Source organism: Entelurus aequoreus, linkage group LG20 (assembly GCF_033978785.1).
Source record: "Entelurus aequoreus isolate RoL-2023_Sb linkage group LG20, RoL_Eaeq_v1.1, whole genome shotgun sequence".
Taxonomy (NCBI): Eukaryota; Metazoa; Chordata; class Actinopteri; order Syngnathiformes; family Syngnathidae; genus Entelurus; species Entelurus aequoreus.
Genome location: NC_084750.1, coordinates 23,110,857 through 23,128,356, shown reverse-complemented (window position 1 = coordinate 23,128,356; position 17,500 = coordinate 23,110,857). Strand labels below are relative to the sequence as shown.

Here is a 17,500-nt window from a genome sequence, read left to right as displayed (position 1 = left end):
TTAATTTAATAAACAAACAAACATGTATGTAGAGATATACTGTAATAACTTGAAGTGAATAATGAATATTAAAAAACAATTACAAACAAAACCTTTAAAATGAACTAAATGCAGTCTTTTTCTCACAATGTGTCGACTTTTTTCTTACAAAATTGGGAACAATTTCTCATATTCTTTATGTTTCTGTAATATTGCTATATTTTCACGTAAAATTATTACTTTTTTATGTTAAATTATTACTTTTTAATGCAAAATGGTGACATTTGTTGTATACAATTTTGACTTTTATCACAATATTGCCAATTTTTGTTGTTCTTCTTGTAAAATAGTGACATTTCATAATTTTGCCAAGTAAAATTCAGATTATTATTATAATATTGCCAACATTTTAAAGTTTTCTTATAAAATTGTGACTTTTGTTGAGTAAAATTACGACTCTTTTCATAAAATTGCCAACATTTCAAATGTTAAGCTTTTCTTGTAAAATTCCAACTTTTATCATAATATTGCACAAATGTTCAGTTTTTCTTGTAAAATTGCATTGAGTAAAATTACGACTTTTATTATAATACCGCCAAAATTCTAAGTTTTTCTTGTGAAACCTTGAACTTTTTTCTTGTGAAATTCCAACTCATTTTTCACAACAAGCTTTTATATATTATTGATGTTGTAAATACAAATCTTTATATATCTAGAAAGGGTGGTCCTAAAGAGGTAGGCATTTTTCTCAAGAAATTAACAAATGCATGAAATGTGCGCGTGTTTGTGCGAGTGTGTGTGTGTGTGTGTGTGTGTGTGTGTGTGTGTGTGTGTGTGTTCTTGTATTTCTACCCTTCTTGAGACATCAAAAAGGAAAAGTACCTTCCATATGAGGGCCGGTGAACAAGTTAGGACCGAAATCATGGTCCCAATACGGAAAACCATTGCATCTAATAGACAGGCAAATACTAGAGTCCGTGAACATTGCTCTAAAGTCAGGATTTTTTTGCTGATTTAATGTGCATACAAAAGTAAACACTGACAGGTGCAAAGGCAGCAATATATGATAAAACAGGACGGCAGCTAAAGAAGGACTTCCCTATTCATCCCCGAAAAAAAACGGCCAGGTGAACAGCTGATTTTACAACTTCCGGTGCTGACGTAGGACAACCCGCGCCCCATATGTGACCATAGGATGAACAAATACACTACGGTACTAAGACTATAGTGGCCATTAACAGTTAGCTTCTACAGCTGGGTTGCCCAAAGTGCGGCACAGCGGCCATCTGTGGTCCGTGACTCGTTTGTCAGCGGCCTTAAGCACATTACAAACAAAAAATAGAGATCTCATTTGTACCCCTGGTGGTGAAATTTATCAAAATTAGGGTGGTCCCAAAAAGGAAAGATTTTTCGAATTGACTGTGTCGGTTTTAAAAGTGCTCCCCCTCTGGTCAACATATGAAATAACAAGTGTGTGTAAAAATTTGTAGTACTGCCCCTTTTGGCCAACATATGTAATAACAAGTGTGTGTAAGAAATTGAAATGCGCCCCCTTTTGGCCAAAATTGATGAAAAACAATAAAATACTTAAATAGAGACATACTGTAATAACTTGAAGTAAATAATGAAGATTAAAAACCAATTACAAACAAAAAATTCCCCCCCCCCCCAAATTTTTTTTATTAAAAGCTTACATTTTTTTATATTTGCATCGCTTGTATATATTATTAATGTTGTAAATACAAATCTTTATATATATAGAAAGTGTGGTCCTAAAGAAGTAGGCATTTTTCTCAGGTCTCAAGAACGTAACTAATACGAGAAAGTGTGTGTGTGTGTGTGTGTGTGTGTGTGTGTGTGTGTGTGTGTGTGTGTGTGTGTGTGTGTGTGTGTGAGGCATGTTGTGTGACAGTATAGCAGAGTTATTCAACTCAAGGCTGGGGGTGGGTTTTCAGAAAGCTAGTGACTGGATTGTTGTGGGTGAGCGCCGGCGATGTCTTCCTTTATGCTAATTTGTATTTCCTGTACGATGTCACTGCAAGGCTCCTCACATTTTTGAGACAACAAATGGATTGCATGGTCAGGAAAAAAGTTGTGAATTAAAATGCTGAAAAAATAATATATATATATATATATATATATATATATATATATATATATATATATATATATATATATATATATATATATATATATATATATTTATTTTTTTTAATTTTTATTTATTAAATATATATATATATTGTATGTAAAATACACTTTTCCACCACTTGTGGCAGTAATGACAATATCAAACAAACAAAAGAAGTCTGGCGCTAAAGTCATAAAAAAGTTTTTTTAAGCGCAAAAATTATGACTTAAAGTGGTGAAGCAGTATTTTCATTTGCACTTGAAATCTATTGACAGTTAAGAAAGTATTCATTTTAAAACGGCTTCATTTTATTTACATGCATTTTTCATTGGTTTTTATGAGTCCCTTCTTTCAATTAGTTTTTTTTTTGTAATGAGCCTGACCAAAGCCTTGGTAATAATATAATATAATAATACAATATAATATAATATATATTTGTGATTAACTCGTGCTTTCATATCATTGGACAAGGTTTATCCTGTTAAACTGTGAGGAAGTTAGATATCATTATTAAATACAATTACTATCAGGAGTAAGATTACTAATTCAGTGTTAATATTTGAGTGGGCCCCGGGCCCCTCTGTAGTAGAAAAGTTGGGCCCCGAGGTAAAAAAAAGGTTAAGAACCTCTGTTCTAAATGACTTTTTATTTATTTATTTGGCGGCTGAAATGATGATGATGAGATATGTATTTTATCATTATGAGTTATTTTTCACTGAAGTGAAAACTATTAATATGTCACTTATTTGTAAGCGTGCGTGTGTGTTTGTTCCTGGCTGCACTGAGGTGGACCGTGAGCACTCGGGGGTCAGACTTGTTACCATAGAGACCTCCATGACGACGAACGGCGTCCTATTTTTGGGGGGGGGTTGATGTTGCTGTGGCGGTGAGAGAACTAATAATGGAAGCTGATTATCTCCGGTGGCGAGGCCATGAAGGCATGAAGGTGGTGCTGGGAGTGGACCATTACCGTAGTGGTTGTCATCATGGCGGCCATTATTGTTGTTGATCCGACGGTTGTTGTGCCCTTTTGTCTCCGTTTTTTTCTTCCTCTATACCGGCCGTCCCTACAGAGAAAAGTCTATTATTACACATGACACAGTTGGTAATTTTTTATTTAACATGTCAAGACAACAAAAAAAAATGCTATCCGAAGAAAAAAATATAAGCTATTTAAATAATAGGCTCCAATGACTTCACATCGAATATTCCACGTGCATATTTTGGGTTTGGCTATTATAAAAAGGGCATTGAACATCTAAAAATACAATAATAAAAACACTACTTTAGAGCAGAGGTCCCCAAACTAGGCGGGCAAAATGTTTTAAATATATCCTGTCTCACCGTTAAGGCCAGGGGTCAGCAACCCGCGGCTCTTGAGTCGCATGCTGCTCTTTAGCACCGCCCTAGTGGCTCCCTGGAGCTTTTTCAAAAATGGAAAAAGATAGAGGGAAAAATATATTTGTTGTTTTGATAATGTTTCTGTAGGAGGACAAACATGACGCAAATCTTCCTAATTGTTAGAAATCCCACTGTTTATATTAAACATGCTTCACTGATGAGAGTATTTGGCCAGCACCGTTTTGTCATACTAATTTTGTTGGTGTGGTAGAATTTCTGACCTTTGAACCATATTTTGTGTCTGTCGAAGTCCGAAAAGAGAACGAGGTCGAAAAGCATTAAGAATGTCTGCTCGTTTCTCTTTTTTCTATTCTGAACCATTGAAGGAGCATATGTGGGTTGTAGTTGAACGAGTGGTCGGCCCAGGCCCGGCCCTAACCAATCTGGCGCCCAAGGCAAGATTTTAGGTGGCGCCCCCCCACATCGGCAGTGAAGTGTATATACTCACAAGAAACCGAATAGCTTTGTCTTTGACCTTTTTTTTTACTTAAAGAAAGCAAATTAACAATCAGAATAGTTAACAAGATAAAAAAAAAATATGGATAAATAAATGAATACAAAAAATAAAAAATGAATTTATGAAATACAATATTTTTTACATACATAAACACAAAATAAAACGTGTCAGCAAGTTGCATAAAATAAATTAAAAATACAATATAAATAAGGCACTGCACAAAACAAGATATCAAACCAGTATGACTTTAACAACTATATTACAAAAAAGGGGATCCTACAGAGTTCTCTATTTGTGCTTTTTAATATTGCATTAACTAGAATGACTTACAATTTACTGTACACCAGGGAGTACTGTAATTACCTAACGTTACATTATTATTTTCCATAACAATTTAGCCCCCTCCACAATATTAACCCGACGTTAAAACAGAACTAGCTATTTATTGATTAGCAATTGCCGAATCATGTAACATTAGCTTAATGCTAAAAAGCCAGGTTACTATCACATTCTGTAACAGACAAATAATTTCATGTAGGCTAACGTTACCTACCTGCTACCTCTGTCTTTTTCCCGTTTCTCCTCTTCTTTTCTCTTTTTTCTTCCCTGGGCACCTGACAGTTTTGGCCGTTTTGACATCTTGTGTTGATTTTTTTATGTGGTGACGTCCAAAAAGAGTCATGATACGGGAAGGGAGGGGGCGCACCGTGCCGGGGGAGGGGGGGCGTGATGTTGGAACAAATAATATTTCTATTAAATAGGCTTTACTTTGCATTTTAATTAACGTGGGATTATTGTATGTATTTAGAAATACTTTTTTTTTTTTTCCTCCAACATTTGTGGCACTGGCGTGGCGCCCCCTGATGGATGGCGCCCTTAGCATTTGCCTATACGGCCTATGCCACGGGCCGGCCCTGGGTCGGCCTGACCATTCTACAAAATGTTTTGATTGTTTGTTATGGCTAAAGGATTCAAGGAGGTTGCAGAATAAACAGGTCCAAAACAACGGGACCTTGACACATGAGGGAAAACACATAAATGGCCAAGTAGACCAAGTCTATGTATGATTCGCATGATTCTCGATTCATCCAACGTCACCGGAGGACGTTGTCTGTTTGCATGACAATTCAATCCAACCTTGGACCATTTGATTATGGGTAAATAAAACTTTTGTACTAAATTCACTTTGTTGCTGTTTAAGATTCGGACCATCCACCACATTGGCCCTTGAACGCACCGTAGTTTGTCTACATACAACTTTCTCCGACGCTGCCACAGAAAGACGTGTTTTATGCCACTCTCTCTTTGTCTCATTTTGTCCACCAAACTTTTTATGTTGTGCGTGAATGCACAAATATGAGCTTTGTTGATGTTATTGACTTGTGTGGAGTGCTAACAATCCATGCTAACATGCTATTTAGGCTTGCTGTGTGTACATATTGCATCATTATGCCTCGTTTGTAGGTATATTTGAGCTCATTTTAATTTCCTTTACTTATGTCCTCTGTGTATTTAATTTATATTTGCATGTCTCATGACACATTTTCTGTATGTAATATTGGCTGCATTTCTGATGGTCTGTCATGTTGTTCCAGACCACAGCAAAGTTTATTATGTTGTTCCAGACCACAGCAAACATTACCCAGCTTGCAAAGATTGTAATAAATCTATTAGAAGAACACAACCTGTCCTTTCCTTTAACTTGGACACACACATCTATACCTTTGGCAGTTTTAAACCAGTAATTTCCAGGAGTTTTCTCACCCTCTGAGACACTTACTTAATGTGTTGCCTTCATTATAACACTTACATAAGGCGTTTTACTTTTTGCGGCTCCAGACATTTTTGTTTTTTGTATTTTTGGTCCAATATGGCTCTTTTATAACATATTGGGTTGCCGACCCCTGGTTAAGGCAAATCATATTGTTGATGTACACATTTACTTCACAACACAGTAGGATACTTCTCTTCTTGCCTTATTTGTGTTTGACTTGATTCAATGTTTGGATATATTTCATATTTTCTTATTTGTATATATATATATATATATATATATATATATATATATATATATATATATATATATATATATATATATATATATATATATATATATATATATATATATATATATATATATATATATATATATATATATATATATATATATATATATATATATACACACACACACAACCTGACATGAGCCACGTTAATTTTCTCCCCGGTCACTAAATGTCTATGGAAGTAGTGGAGATGGAAACTTCTTCCATCATGTCTTTTAGGGAACGTGAAGTCTGAGTTTACCTCTCAAGGTCCTCGGCTGTGTAACTCAGTTCTTCGTGCATGGGTCAAATGGTCTGGCCAGCCAGCAGCATTGGTAGATTCACAGGCATCTGTTGAAGATGAGGATGCGTCTTCAGGTTGTTGGATCATAACATTGAGTCTGCTGCTACTGCTTCATTATCCTGGAAGAAAAATAAACACGCACACAGAACAACTTTGAAATATATATGTAGATGTACTAATAATGAAGACTTCAGTTCAATCACATGGCCGACATTTTTTAATGTTTACTCTATTTACATTGTACACTGAAAACTATTTGGTTACATGTCCCTTGGCAAGTTTCACTGCAATAAGGCACTTTTGGTAGCCATCCACAAGCTTCTGCTTGAATTTTTGACCACTCCTCTTGACAAAATTGGTGCAGTTCAGCTAGATTTGGTTGGTTTGTTTTCTGACATGGACTTGTTTCTTCAGCATTGTCCACACATTTAAGTCAGGACTTTGGGAAGGCCATTCTAAAACCTTAATTCTAGCTTGATTTAGTCATTCCTGTACCACTTTTTATGTGTGTTTGGGGTCATTGTCCTGTTGCAACACCCAACTGCGCCCAAGACCCAACCTCCGGGCTGATGATTTTAGCTTGTCCTGAAGAATTTGGAGGCAATCCTCCTTTTCTCATTGTTCCATTTACTCTCTGTAAAGCACCAGTTCCATTGGCAGCAAAACAGGCCCAGAGCATAATACTACCACCACCATGCTTGACGGTAGGTTTGGTGTTCCTGGGATTAAAGGCCTCACCTTTTCTCCTCCAAACATATTGATGGGTATTGTGGCCAAACAGCTCAATTTTTGTTTCATCCGACATCACATGGACAAAGATAAGACCTTCTGGAGGAAAGTTCTGTGGTCAGATGAAACAAAAATTTTGATGTTTGGCCACAATACCCAGCAATATGTTTGGAGGAGAAAAGGTGAGGCCTTTCATCCCAGGAACACCACACCTACCGTCAAGCATGGTGGTGGTAGTATTATGCTCTGGGCCTGTTTTGCTGCCAATGGAACTGGTGCTTTACAGAGAGCAAATGGGACAATGAAAAAGGAGGATTACCTCCAAATTCTTCAGGACAACCTAAAATCATCAGCCCGGAGGTTGGGCGCAGTTGGGTTTTCAAACAGGACAATGACCCCAAACACACGTCAAAAGTGGTAAAGGAATGGCTAAATCAGGCTAGAATTAAGGTTGTAAGTCCTGACTTAAACGTGTGGACAATGCTGAAGAAACAAGTCCATGTCAGAAAACCAACACATTTAGCTGAACTGTACCAATTCAGTCAAGAGGAGTGGTCAAAAATCCAACCAGAAGCTTGTGGATGGCTACCAAAAGCGCCTTATTGCAGTGAAACTTGCCAAGGGACATGTAAGCAAATATTAACATTGCTGTATGTATACTTTTGACCCAGCAGATTTGCTCACATTTTCAGTAGACCCATAATAAATTCATAAAAGAACCAAACTTCATGAATGTTTTTTGTGACCAACAAGTATGTGCTCCAATCACTCTATCACAAAAAAATAAGAGTTGTAGAAATGATTGGAAACTCAAGACAGCCATGACATTATGTCCTTTACAAGTGGATGTAAACTTTTGATCACGACTATTTATACATCCATTTTCTACCGCTTGTCTTGTCTCGGGGGTCACCTATCCGCAGGTGCATGTCTTATACTAAAAGATATACACTACTGTTCAAAATTGTGGGGGTCACATTGAAATGTCCGTATTTTTGAAGGAAAAGCACTGTACTTTTCAGTGAAGATAACTTTAAACTAGTCTTAACTTTAAAGAAATACACTCTATACATTGCTAATGTGGTAAATGACTATTCTAGCTGCAAATGTCTGGTTTTTGGTGCAATATCTACATAGGTGTATAGAGGCCCATTTCCAGCAACTATCACTCCAGTGTTCTAATGGTACAATGTGTTTGCTCATTGGCTCAGAAGGCTAATTGATGATTAGAAAACCCTTGTGCAATCATGTTCACACATCTGAAAACAGTTTAGCTCGTTACAGAAGCTACAAAACTGACCTTCCTTTGAGCAGAATGAGTTTCTGGAGCATCACATTTGTGGGGTCAATTAAACGCTCAAAATGGCCAGAAAAAGAGAACTTTCATCTGAAACTCGACAGTCTATTCTTGTTCTTAGAAATGAAGGCTATTCCACAAAATTGTTTGGGTGACCCCAAACTTTTGAACGGTAGTGTATATATATTTGCAGGTCATGTGTTGTGTATAATCCAGCAGGTGGCGCATGAATCACCAACACAGTACCAGTGCCGTGTCAATACAGGTAGTGAGTGTGCCATACACTCACTGAGGCGTCATTAATCCGTCACTACTGTCGAACCAGCTGGACACTTGCCTCGACCGCGCCAACCCCGGGGCCTTTGATTGACACCTGTGTCTTTTCCCTGCCGAAGGCCTGGTGGGTCAGTCTCAGTGGTCGGAACATTTCCCAGAGTGCGGCGGCAGCTCGCAGTCTCCCGTGGACGTTGTGACCACGCAGACCAAATACGACCCCGGCTTGTCCCCCCTGACCCCGCTGGGCTACAGCCAGCACGGCAACAGACCCTTCAGCCTGTACAACAACGGACACACAGGTAACCAAGGCAACATTCCGTTTTTTTCCCCCTACCAGGTATCCGGGCAGCGTCACGCGCCCGCCAGCTGGTCGTGGTCACACCTCAGCAACATCACCGACGCTTTCGAGTTGGCTTTGAAATGTTTTTGCTTGCACGGCTTTCACTGTCAGCTGTGATTGAGCTGCCGGACTGGATGAGCCTGGGTGGTCTGCCCTGGCTCTTCTCCGCCGTACAAATGCACCTCCACTGGGGCAGCGGCGGCCCAATTTACGGCGGCAGTGAACACACCATCAACGGCCAAAGTGCTGAGGCGGAGGTAGGTGTTGCAAAAACTCAAATCTCAGCAAATATCGGTTGAATATTTGGCATATTTTTGTCGATATTACCTCAAATCGGCAAATTGGCAGGAACTGCAACTGGTTTTCATTGAGGGCCACATGGCAGTTATGGCTGCCGTCAGAGGGCCACTTGTAACCGCGAATAATGTATGAATTTACCTCTGGATTTCACGATTAATTATATACATTGTTTTAAGTAGACTGTTGATTTTACAGTGAAAACATTACATTTACAAAATGTTACTGTAAAATAGTGTTGTTTTTTAAATTTCTTACAACATTATACGGTAAATATAAAAACAGTACCACTTTTATTTTCAATTGCCAGAATTTTTGTGTTAAAATTACATAGTTTTTTTTACAGCATTATATTGTTAATGGAAAAACAGTACAAGTTCCTTTTTTATTCTGGCAACTTGTAACACTTTAGTATGGGGAACATATTCACCATTAATTAGTTGCTTATTAACATGCAAATTAGTAACATATTGGCTCTTAATTAGTCATTATTAAGTAGTTATTAATGCCTTATTCTGCATGGCCTTATTATACAACTAGTAAGCCATTAACTAAGAGTCTTCCCTCAATAATCTCAGAATTTTTGCTTATTAGTAACCCTAACCCTTATATGTTCCCCTAGTGTTCAAATAACTCTAAATTAAGTCTTTGTTACTTTAATAAGAAATTAATTAATGGTGAATATGTTCCCCATACTAAAGTGTTACCTGGCAACTTAACTGCCAGTTTTTCCTACCGTAAAAACATATGTACCATCTTTCCATTTACAGTAATAGTTAAAAACAACAACCGTAGATTTTACAGTCTAAAATTGGCAGCTCAGTCAACAGAATTTTAATGCAAAAAACAGTAGTTTTTTTTCTTCAATTTACAGTAATATGATGTAAAGAACAACGTAAAATGCATTGTCATTTTTATGAATTTTATGGGTAGCTTGCTGTAAAGTTAAGTATTTTTATTCAGACAAAAACATGTTTGGAAAGTATGATAATATACTGTAATATTTGTTGCAATATTGGATTATATTAAAGTTTAAAATGTATGCAATTTCAAGCAGTACATGTATTTTTTCTGTCAAAATGAAAGAAAAAAAATTATTACATTTAGTGAGAAAATATTAAGTACTTTATTGACATATATCATTTGCAGGTGTTTGCAGGGCCAGATAAAATGATATCAAGGGCCAGATCTGATACCTGTGACCTAGAGCATGCTTTATCAGTATCATGCAGTATCATGCTTCATACCCCGCTTTGAAAAGGTGTGCACTACAAAACGTGCTCGTCTTAGCCATTAAACCTGACTTCCTCATTTTGATTTAAAAAACAATCATAAAACAGCACAAATTGTTTTATTAATTTTTTGTTTAGTCGTTTAAACTGTTTTATAGATTGTGCTTCTGAGTTAATGTTGCTGATCAATTTGAATGCATTATTTATTGAGTTTATTTCATTTTATTTTTCACTATACAGTGGTTCAAGTCGTTAAAAAAAGTTTATAGTTTAAATAAGGATTTTTTATTTTTGTTTTTTCAGGCAAATTGATGCACTTCAAATCTTTTCCGTTGCAGACTAAAAAATAATGTTAATAAAGTTATTTGTTGTAAGTTGGTCTATATATTTTTTTGTTTTCTTTAATGTTAATAAGGATGCAAAGGTTTTGCAGAGGTATATATTCATAACAACTTTATAGACAATTACTACTATATATAGTCGTATCGGAGCGTGGGGGGAGCAAAATATTTTCTTCTTGGGGGGTAAGAGAAAATAAATTAGTCGGTATAACCAAAATTGTTGCACATTTACTGGTTGATATAATATAAATAATGAAGTAATAATTAACTGTTTGTTGACAAAGTTTTCATCCTCGCATGAATAAATGTTTCTGTGGCTAAACGATCTAAAAAACTAAAAAATAATAGGTGCATTTTGTTAGTTGCTATGGTGGACTCCAGGTTTATACTGCCATGCTTTTATTTTGAAGGTCACTATTTTACTTTTTTTTTTTTTTTACTGACCAGGAAGACATTGCGTTCACATTTTAATGTTGTGTAACATGACAATAGTTATGGTGTGGTGTCATGCTGCTTAGTGATGAAGTTAACAATAATACAACCTATAGACAATTATTTTCTGTTGCACCCCATTAGGAAGAAGGAAACATTTTGCACCCTGCAACTATAAATATAATTTGTCTATAAAATTGTTGTACGTACACCTCTGCATAACATTGTGTTCTTATTTACAAAAAAGAAAACAAAAATGAAATAATGTAGATAACTTACAACAAAAAAAACTTTAGTACCATTGTTTTTTAGTCTGTAACAAAAGATTTGCATGAAATAACAAAAATTCAATCTTAATCTAAACTAAAAAATTTTTTTCACAGACTTAAGCCATTGGATAATAAAATTTGTAATTAAATAAACTCTATCCATCCATTTTCTACCGCTTATTCCCTTCGGGGTCGCGGGGGGCGCTGAAACTCAATAAACAATAACACATTCAAATTGATCAGCAACATTATTTCAGAAGCTCAATAAATAAAACATGTTAACCTACAAAAACAAAAATAAATAAAACAATTTATTGCAATAATCCCTCTAAGTACTGTTGCAATTTTCAACACCAACAAAGCAAATATAAAAAGCTTGAACGTAAAGTAAGGCTCCACTCTTCCAAAATGCACTCCAACAAGTCAACAAAATCAACAAAGCTCACTTTTGTGCACTGACGCACAGTATAAAACGTTTGGTGGACAAAATGAGACAAATAAGGAGTGGCATAAAACACGCCTTTCTGTGGCAGCGTCGGAGAAAGTTGTACATGTAAACAACCTACGGTGAGTTTAAGGACCGCTGAAATTAGTAGGACAAAACGGCGCCCGCCAAATACTCTCGTCAGTGAAGCATGTTTGATATAAACAGTGGGATTTCTAACAATTAGGAAGGTTTGTGTCATGTTTGTCCGCCTACAGCAGAGGTCAAGGCCCGCAAATGAATTATCTATGGCCCCCGGGATAAAATTTGATTATTAGAACCGGCCCGCAGGCCACAGCCACCTGCTGCTGTTTTGCACGCACCAATACTCCATCAGTGTTGGTGCTAGGAATCCCAGGGACCCCATCAAGTCATAAAAATGGGGGTCCCACGGTAAATTTTGGGGTCCCACTTTTTTGTAAGCGTTTTGAAAACAAATGATAAATGTATGCATTAACCTGTTATAACTCACTTTCTATATTGTGTTTTGGAAAAAGGTTGTCATAAACGTTAATTAATTTAAAAAAAACAATACAAAAGAAAACAAATTTTTATGCATATGTAAATGTATTCAGTTATAAACTTTCATTCACTTTCTTCTTTCCTTCATGGATCTAAACTTTACCGCTGCCGGTAATTTTTTCTATATTTTTATTGTAATATTTTCAGAATGTGTTTGTTCTATGTTTAGCCAAAGTAAGACAAAGAAAACAATCTGAACTTGTCTTTATTTTTTTAGTTTTACTGCCATGATTTTAATAGTCCGCCCCGCGTGTGCACAGATTTTTTCCTCCATGCGGCCCCTGAGCTAAAATGAGTTTGACACCCCTGTCCTACAGAATCCATATTAAAACAAAAACTACATTTTCCCCTCATCTTTTTCCATTTTAATACATTTTTGAAAAAGCTCCACAGAGCCACTAGGGCGGCGCCAAACAGCCGCATGCGGCTCTAAAGCCGCGGGTTGCCAACCGCCCGATTTAAGGTCTCGCTTAGGCTAAAAGTTTGGGTCAGATGAATACAAAGCCCACAAAAACAATGTAGGAACTAGGGTTGTACGGTATACTAATGAATCATATTCGGTACTATACCGCCTCTAAAAAGTACCGGTCTCCCACCCATTGGTGTCATCACGCTTTAAGATAGGGTTACCTAGCTACCGGCTAATGACTTTCCACAGTCTGCAGTGTTGTAACACCTTCTAAATCATTATTCCTTGTCTCCATGGAGACACGTAAAGTACATTTATTTTAAGAATCATCCCTGTAGGAGGAGTGATAGCTAGATATGCTTCACTACACACCGGAATCATGACATTTGTCGTGTCAAAATGGTCTGAAGTCGACAGAGTCAAGACCTGTGCAGCCCTTTGAGACACTCGTGATTTAGGGCTATATAAGTAAACTTTGATTGATTGATTGATTGATTGATTGAGGCCAATCATCAACCATTAAGACAACCAACTTAGCTTTAATCACACTATATAAAAGTGAATGAAGTTCATACTTAGTCAACAGCCATACAAGTCACACTAAGGGTGGCCGTATGGACAACGCCAATACTGTCATAAACATGTGCCATATAGTGAAACCACACTAAACAACAATGACAAACAGATTTTGGGAGAATATTTGCACCGCAACACAACATAAACACTACAGAACAAATTCCCAGAATTCCCTGCAGCACCAACTCTTTCGGGACGCTACAATATAAACAAACGCCATTGGTGGATCTACACCTAACATCCACTGTAATGATACCAAGTACAGAAGCGTATCTAGTCTATGATTACATCGATATTTTTTAGCATCACTAAATCTTCTTTTTAAAAAAAAAAAGTATATTATGTTTATAAAGTCAGGAAATATGTCCCTGTACACATGAGGACTTTGAATATGACCAATGTATGATCCTGTAACTACTTGGTATCGGATTGATACCCAAGTTTGTGGTATCATCCAAAACTAATGTAAAGTATCAAACAGAAGAATAAGTGATTATTACATTTTAACAGAAGTGTAGATAGAACATGTTGAAAGAGAATGTAAGCAGGTATTAACAGTAAATTAACAAGTAGATTAATAATTCATTTTCTACAGCTTGTCCTTAATAATGTTGACAAAATAACAGAATGATAAATGACACATTTTGCTGCATTTGTCAGCAGCTAAATTAGGAGCCTTTGTTTGTTTACTTACTACTAAAAGACAAGTTGTCTTGTATGTTCACTATTTTATTTAAGGACAAACTTGAAATAAGAAACATATGTTTAATGTACCCTAACATTTTTGGTTACAATCAAGCCAATAATGACATTTTTTGTGGTCCCCTTTATTTAGAAAAGTACTGGTACCAAAATACTGGTATCGGGACAACACTAGTAGGAACAGGGGAAAGATAAATGGTAGCCAGAGAATGTGTAGGGGTTAGAGGAAGGACAGAATACTCATCCATCTGTCACTGGCACACCAACAACCATGTCCTCTGTGGTGGTCTCAGGTGTGGTCGAGACAATCCGAGCATATTAACGAGACGCGGATAATACTGCAAATCAAATAAAAGCACAAATGGCGTCACGAGGAAACCTATTTCCGACCCTGTGCTGTCCAGAGCACGAGCATACGGACTAACTAATAGTCATGAGGGGGTTGCAGCTTGCTGCGAGGTTTGTTCCCCCGGGATGCAAACGGATCACTCCGAACAGGACTTGCAGGTAGGAGCATGGTTTATTCTTGAAAAGTCAAAACTGCACCAAAAACAGAAAACTAGTCGAAGGAAAACATGTGCCGATCGCACTTGAAGCTAAAGCAAAAAGTTAGCGCAGGAAACATAGAACTCTGGACATGGAACACTCACGAAGCTGGCATGAAACAAACAAGACTTACTAGTAGGTTGCGCCAAGCAAACAATGATGCCAGGCCGACTGACTGGCAAAGGCAGGCTTAAATAATGCCTCTGATTAGTGCTCGGGTAGCAGGTGAGCGGGCGAACACTAATCAGAGACAGGTGAACACAATGAGCAACGTTGGCAACCAAAACAAACTCAGAGGTGTCGCAAACAGGAACTCAAGGAGTCCAAAACTAACAGAACATAACATAAAAACATGATCCGGACCACGGATCATGACACTAATAGTCCCTCTCTGCAGCTGCATGTGGTGCACTACAATTCTGAACTCTACCCCAACATGTCCGCCGCCATGACGCAGAAGGACGGCCTCGCTGTCCTGGGAATCCTCATCGTGGTAAAAGTCCAAAGACTCACGCCTTACATAAGCGCACGGATTGTGTGTCGTTCAAGTAATGGTCAGGTTTTGGGTGTTTTCAGACAGGCGAAGAGACCAACCCGGCGTTTAACAACATCATCAACTACCTGAGCCGCATCAGACACGCGAGTACGTGCTTCAGGCAGTCCATCCTTTAGGTTCCTGGCAATTATTCTGAACTATTCGCCTGAGAGGGTGTTTGGACCACGAGAGATCTGTTTTCTGTTTTTCCACTGGCAGACCAGAAAGTCTTCATACCGGCGTTCGACGTGCAGTCACTGCTCCCCAAAGATCTGGACCGCTACTATCGCTATAACGGCTCCCTGACCACGCCGCCCTGCTTCCAGAGCGTGATCTGGACGCTGTTCCACGAGAGGGTTCAGATCTCCAAAGCCCAGGTGAGGCTGACACAATGACCCCCATGCCCACATGCTTCCGTTACAGTCTGTGGAACCTCTAATAGGCACAATAACGTGTACTTTTCATTGGGAACAAACCCTCTCCGGAGTTTTCTACACAGCCAGTGGATTTCCTGTTCTCCCTCGCTCAGACATACAGTCGTGGTCAAAAGTTGACATACACTTGTAAAGAACATAATGTCATGGCTGTCTTGAGTTTCCAATCATTTCTACAACTCTTATTTTTTTGTGATAGAGTGATTGGAGCACATACTTGGTCACAAAAAAAACATTCATGAAGTTTGGTTCTTTTGTGAATTTATTATGGGTCTACTGAAAATGTGAGCAAATCTGCTGGGTCAAAAGTATACATACAGCAATGTTAATATTTGCTTACATGTCCCTTGGCAAGTTTCACTGCAATAAGGCGCTTTTGGTAGCCATCCACAAGCTTCTGCTTGAATTTTTGACTGCCATTTTTTTGGCAAATAATCATTAACTTAGAATTTAATGGCAGCAACACATTGCAAAAAAGTTGGCAAAGGGGCATTTTTACCACTGTGTTACATGGCCTTTCCTTTTAACAACACTCAGTAAACATTTGGGAACTGAGGAGACACTTTTGTGAAGCTTTTCAGGTGGAATTCTTTCCCATTCTTGCTTGATGTACAGCTTAAAGGCCTACTGAAATGATTTTAAAAAATTTAAACGGGGATAGCAGATCCATTCTATGTGTCATACTTGATCATTTCAGGATATTGCCATATTTTTGCTGAAAGGATTCAGTAGAGAACATCGACGATAAAGTTCACAACTTTTGGTCGCTGATAAAAAACTCTTTCCTGTACCGGAAGTAGCGTGACGTCACAGGTTGAAAGGCTCCTCACATTTCCCCATTGTTTACACCAGCAGTGAGAGCGATTCGGACCGAGAAAGCGTCGTTAGCAACAGCATTGTTAATCTTCGCCAGCCTGGAAAGCATTAACCGTGTAGTTACATGTCCACGGTTTAATAGTATTGTTGATTTTCTGTCTATCCTTCCAGTCAGGGATTTATTTATTTTGTTTATATCTGCATTTAAGCCCGATGTGCTATCACGTTAGCTCCGTAGCTAAAGTGTTTCGCCGATGTATTGTCGTGGAGATAAAAGTCACTGTGAATGTCCATTTTGCGTTCTCGACTCTCATTTTCAAGAGGATATAGTATCCGAGGTGGTTTAAAATACAAATCCGTGATCCACAATAGAAAAAGGAGAAAGTGTGGAATCCAATGAGCCAGCTTGTACCCAAGTTACGGTCAGAGCGAAAAAAGATACATCCTGCACTGCACTGTAGTCCTTCACTCTCACGTTCCTCATCCACAAATCTTTCATCCTCGCTCAAATTAATGGGGTAATCGTCGCTTTCTCGGTCCGAATCTCTCTCGCTCCGGGTGTAAACAATGGGGAAATGTGAGCAGCACTCCAGCTTGTGACATCACGCTACTTCCGGTAGGGGCAAGGCTTTTTTTATCAGCGACCAAAAGTTGCGAACTTTATCGTCGTTGTTCTCTACTAAATCCTTTCAGCAAAAATATGGCAATATCGCGAAATGATCAAGTATGACACATAGAATGGATCTGTTATCCCCGTTTAAATAAAAAAAAATTCATTTCAGTAGGCCTTTAACAATGCTGTTGCTAACGACGCCATTGAAGCTAACTTAGCAACGGGACCTCACAGAGCTATACTAAAAACATTAGCTATCCACCTACGCCAGCCAACCCTCATCTGCTCATCAACACCCGTGCTCACCTGCGTTCCAGCGATCGACGGAGCGAC

General features: G+C 37.9%; 2 protein-coding genes across 2 annotated transcripts in view; one reads left to right on the top strand and one right to left on the bottom strand.

The window, feature by feature from the left end:
- Positions 1-17,500, bottom strand: part of ciarta (circadian associated repressor of transcription a) — a 248,376-nt gene that overhangs the window by 66,016 nt on the left and 164,860 nt on the right. Inside the window, exons 4-5 of the mRNA XM_062029663.1 lie at positions 6,276-6,436; positions 3,081-3,177 (exon numbers count right to left, since the gene is read on the bottom strand). The gene's annotated coding sequence lies outside the window, so the exon portion shown is untranslated. The remainder of the gene's footprint in view (positions 1-3,080; positions 3,178-6,275; positions 6,437-17,500) is intronic.
- The window catches only part of ca14 (carbonic anhydrase XIV), a 42,909-nt gene that overhangs the window by 10,099 nt on the left and 15,310 nt on the right, over positions 1-17,500 (top strand). Inside the window, exons 3-8 of the mRNA XM_062030401.1 lie at positions 8,739-8,918; positions 9,071-9,216; positions 15,167-15,262; positions 15,346-15,412; positions 15,524-15,681; positions 15,728-15,758. Coding sequence (XP_061886385.1) covers positions 8,739-8,918; positions 9,071-9,216; positions 15,167-15,262; positions 15,346-15,412; positions 15,524-15,681; positions 15,728-15,758 — 678 coding nt within the window. The remainder of the gene's footprint in view (positions 1-8,738; positions 8,919-9,070; positions 9,217-15,166; positions 15,263-15,345; positions 15,413-15,523; positions 15,682-15,727; positions 15,759-17,500) is intronic.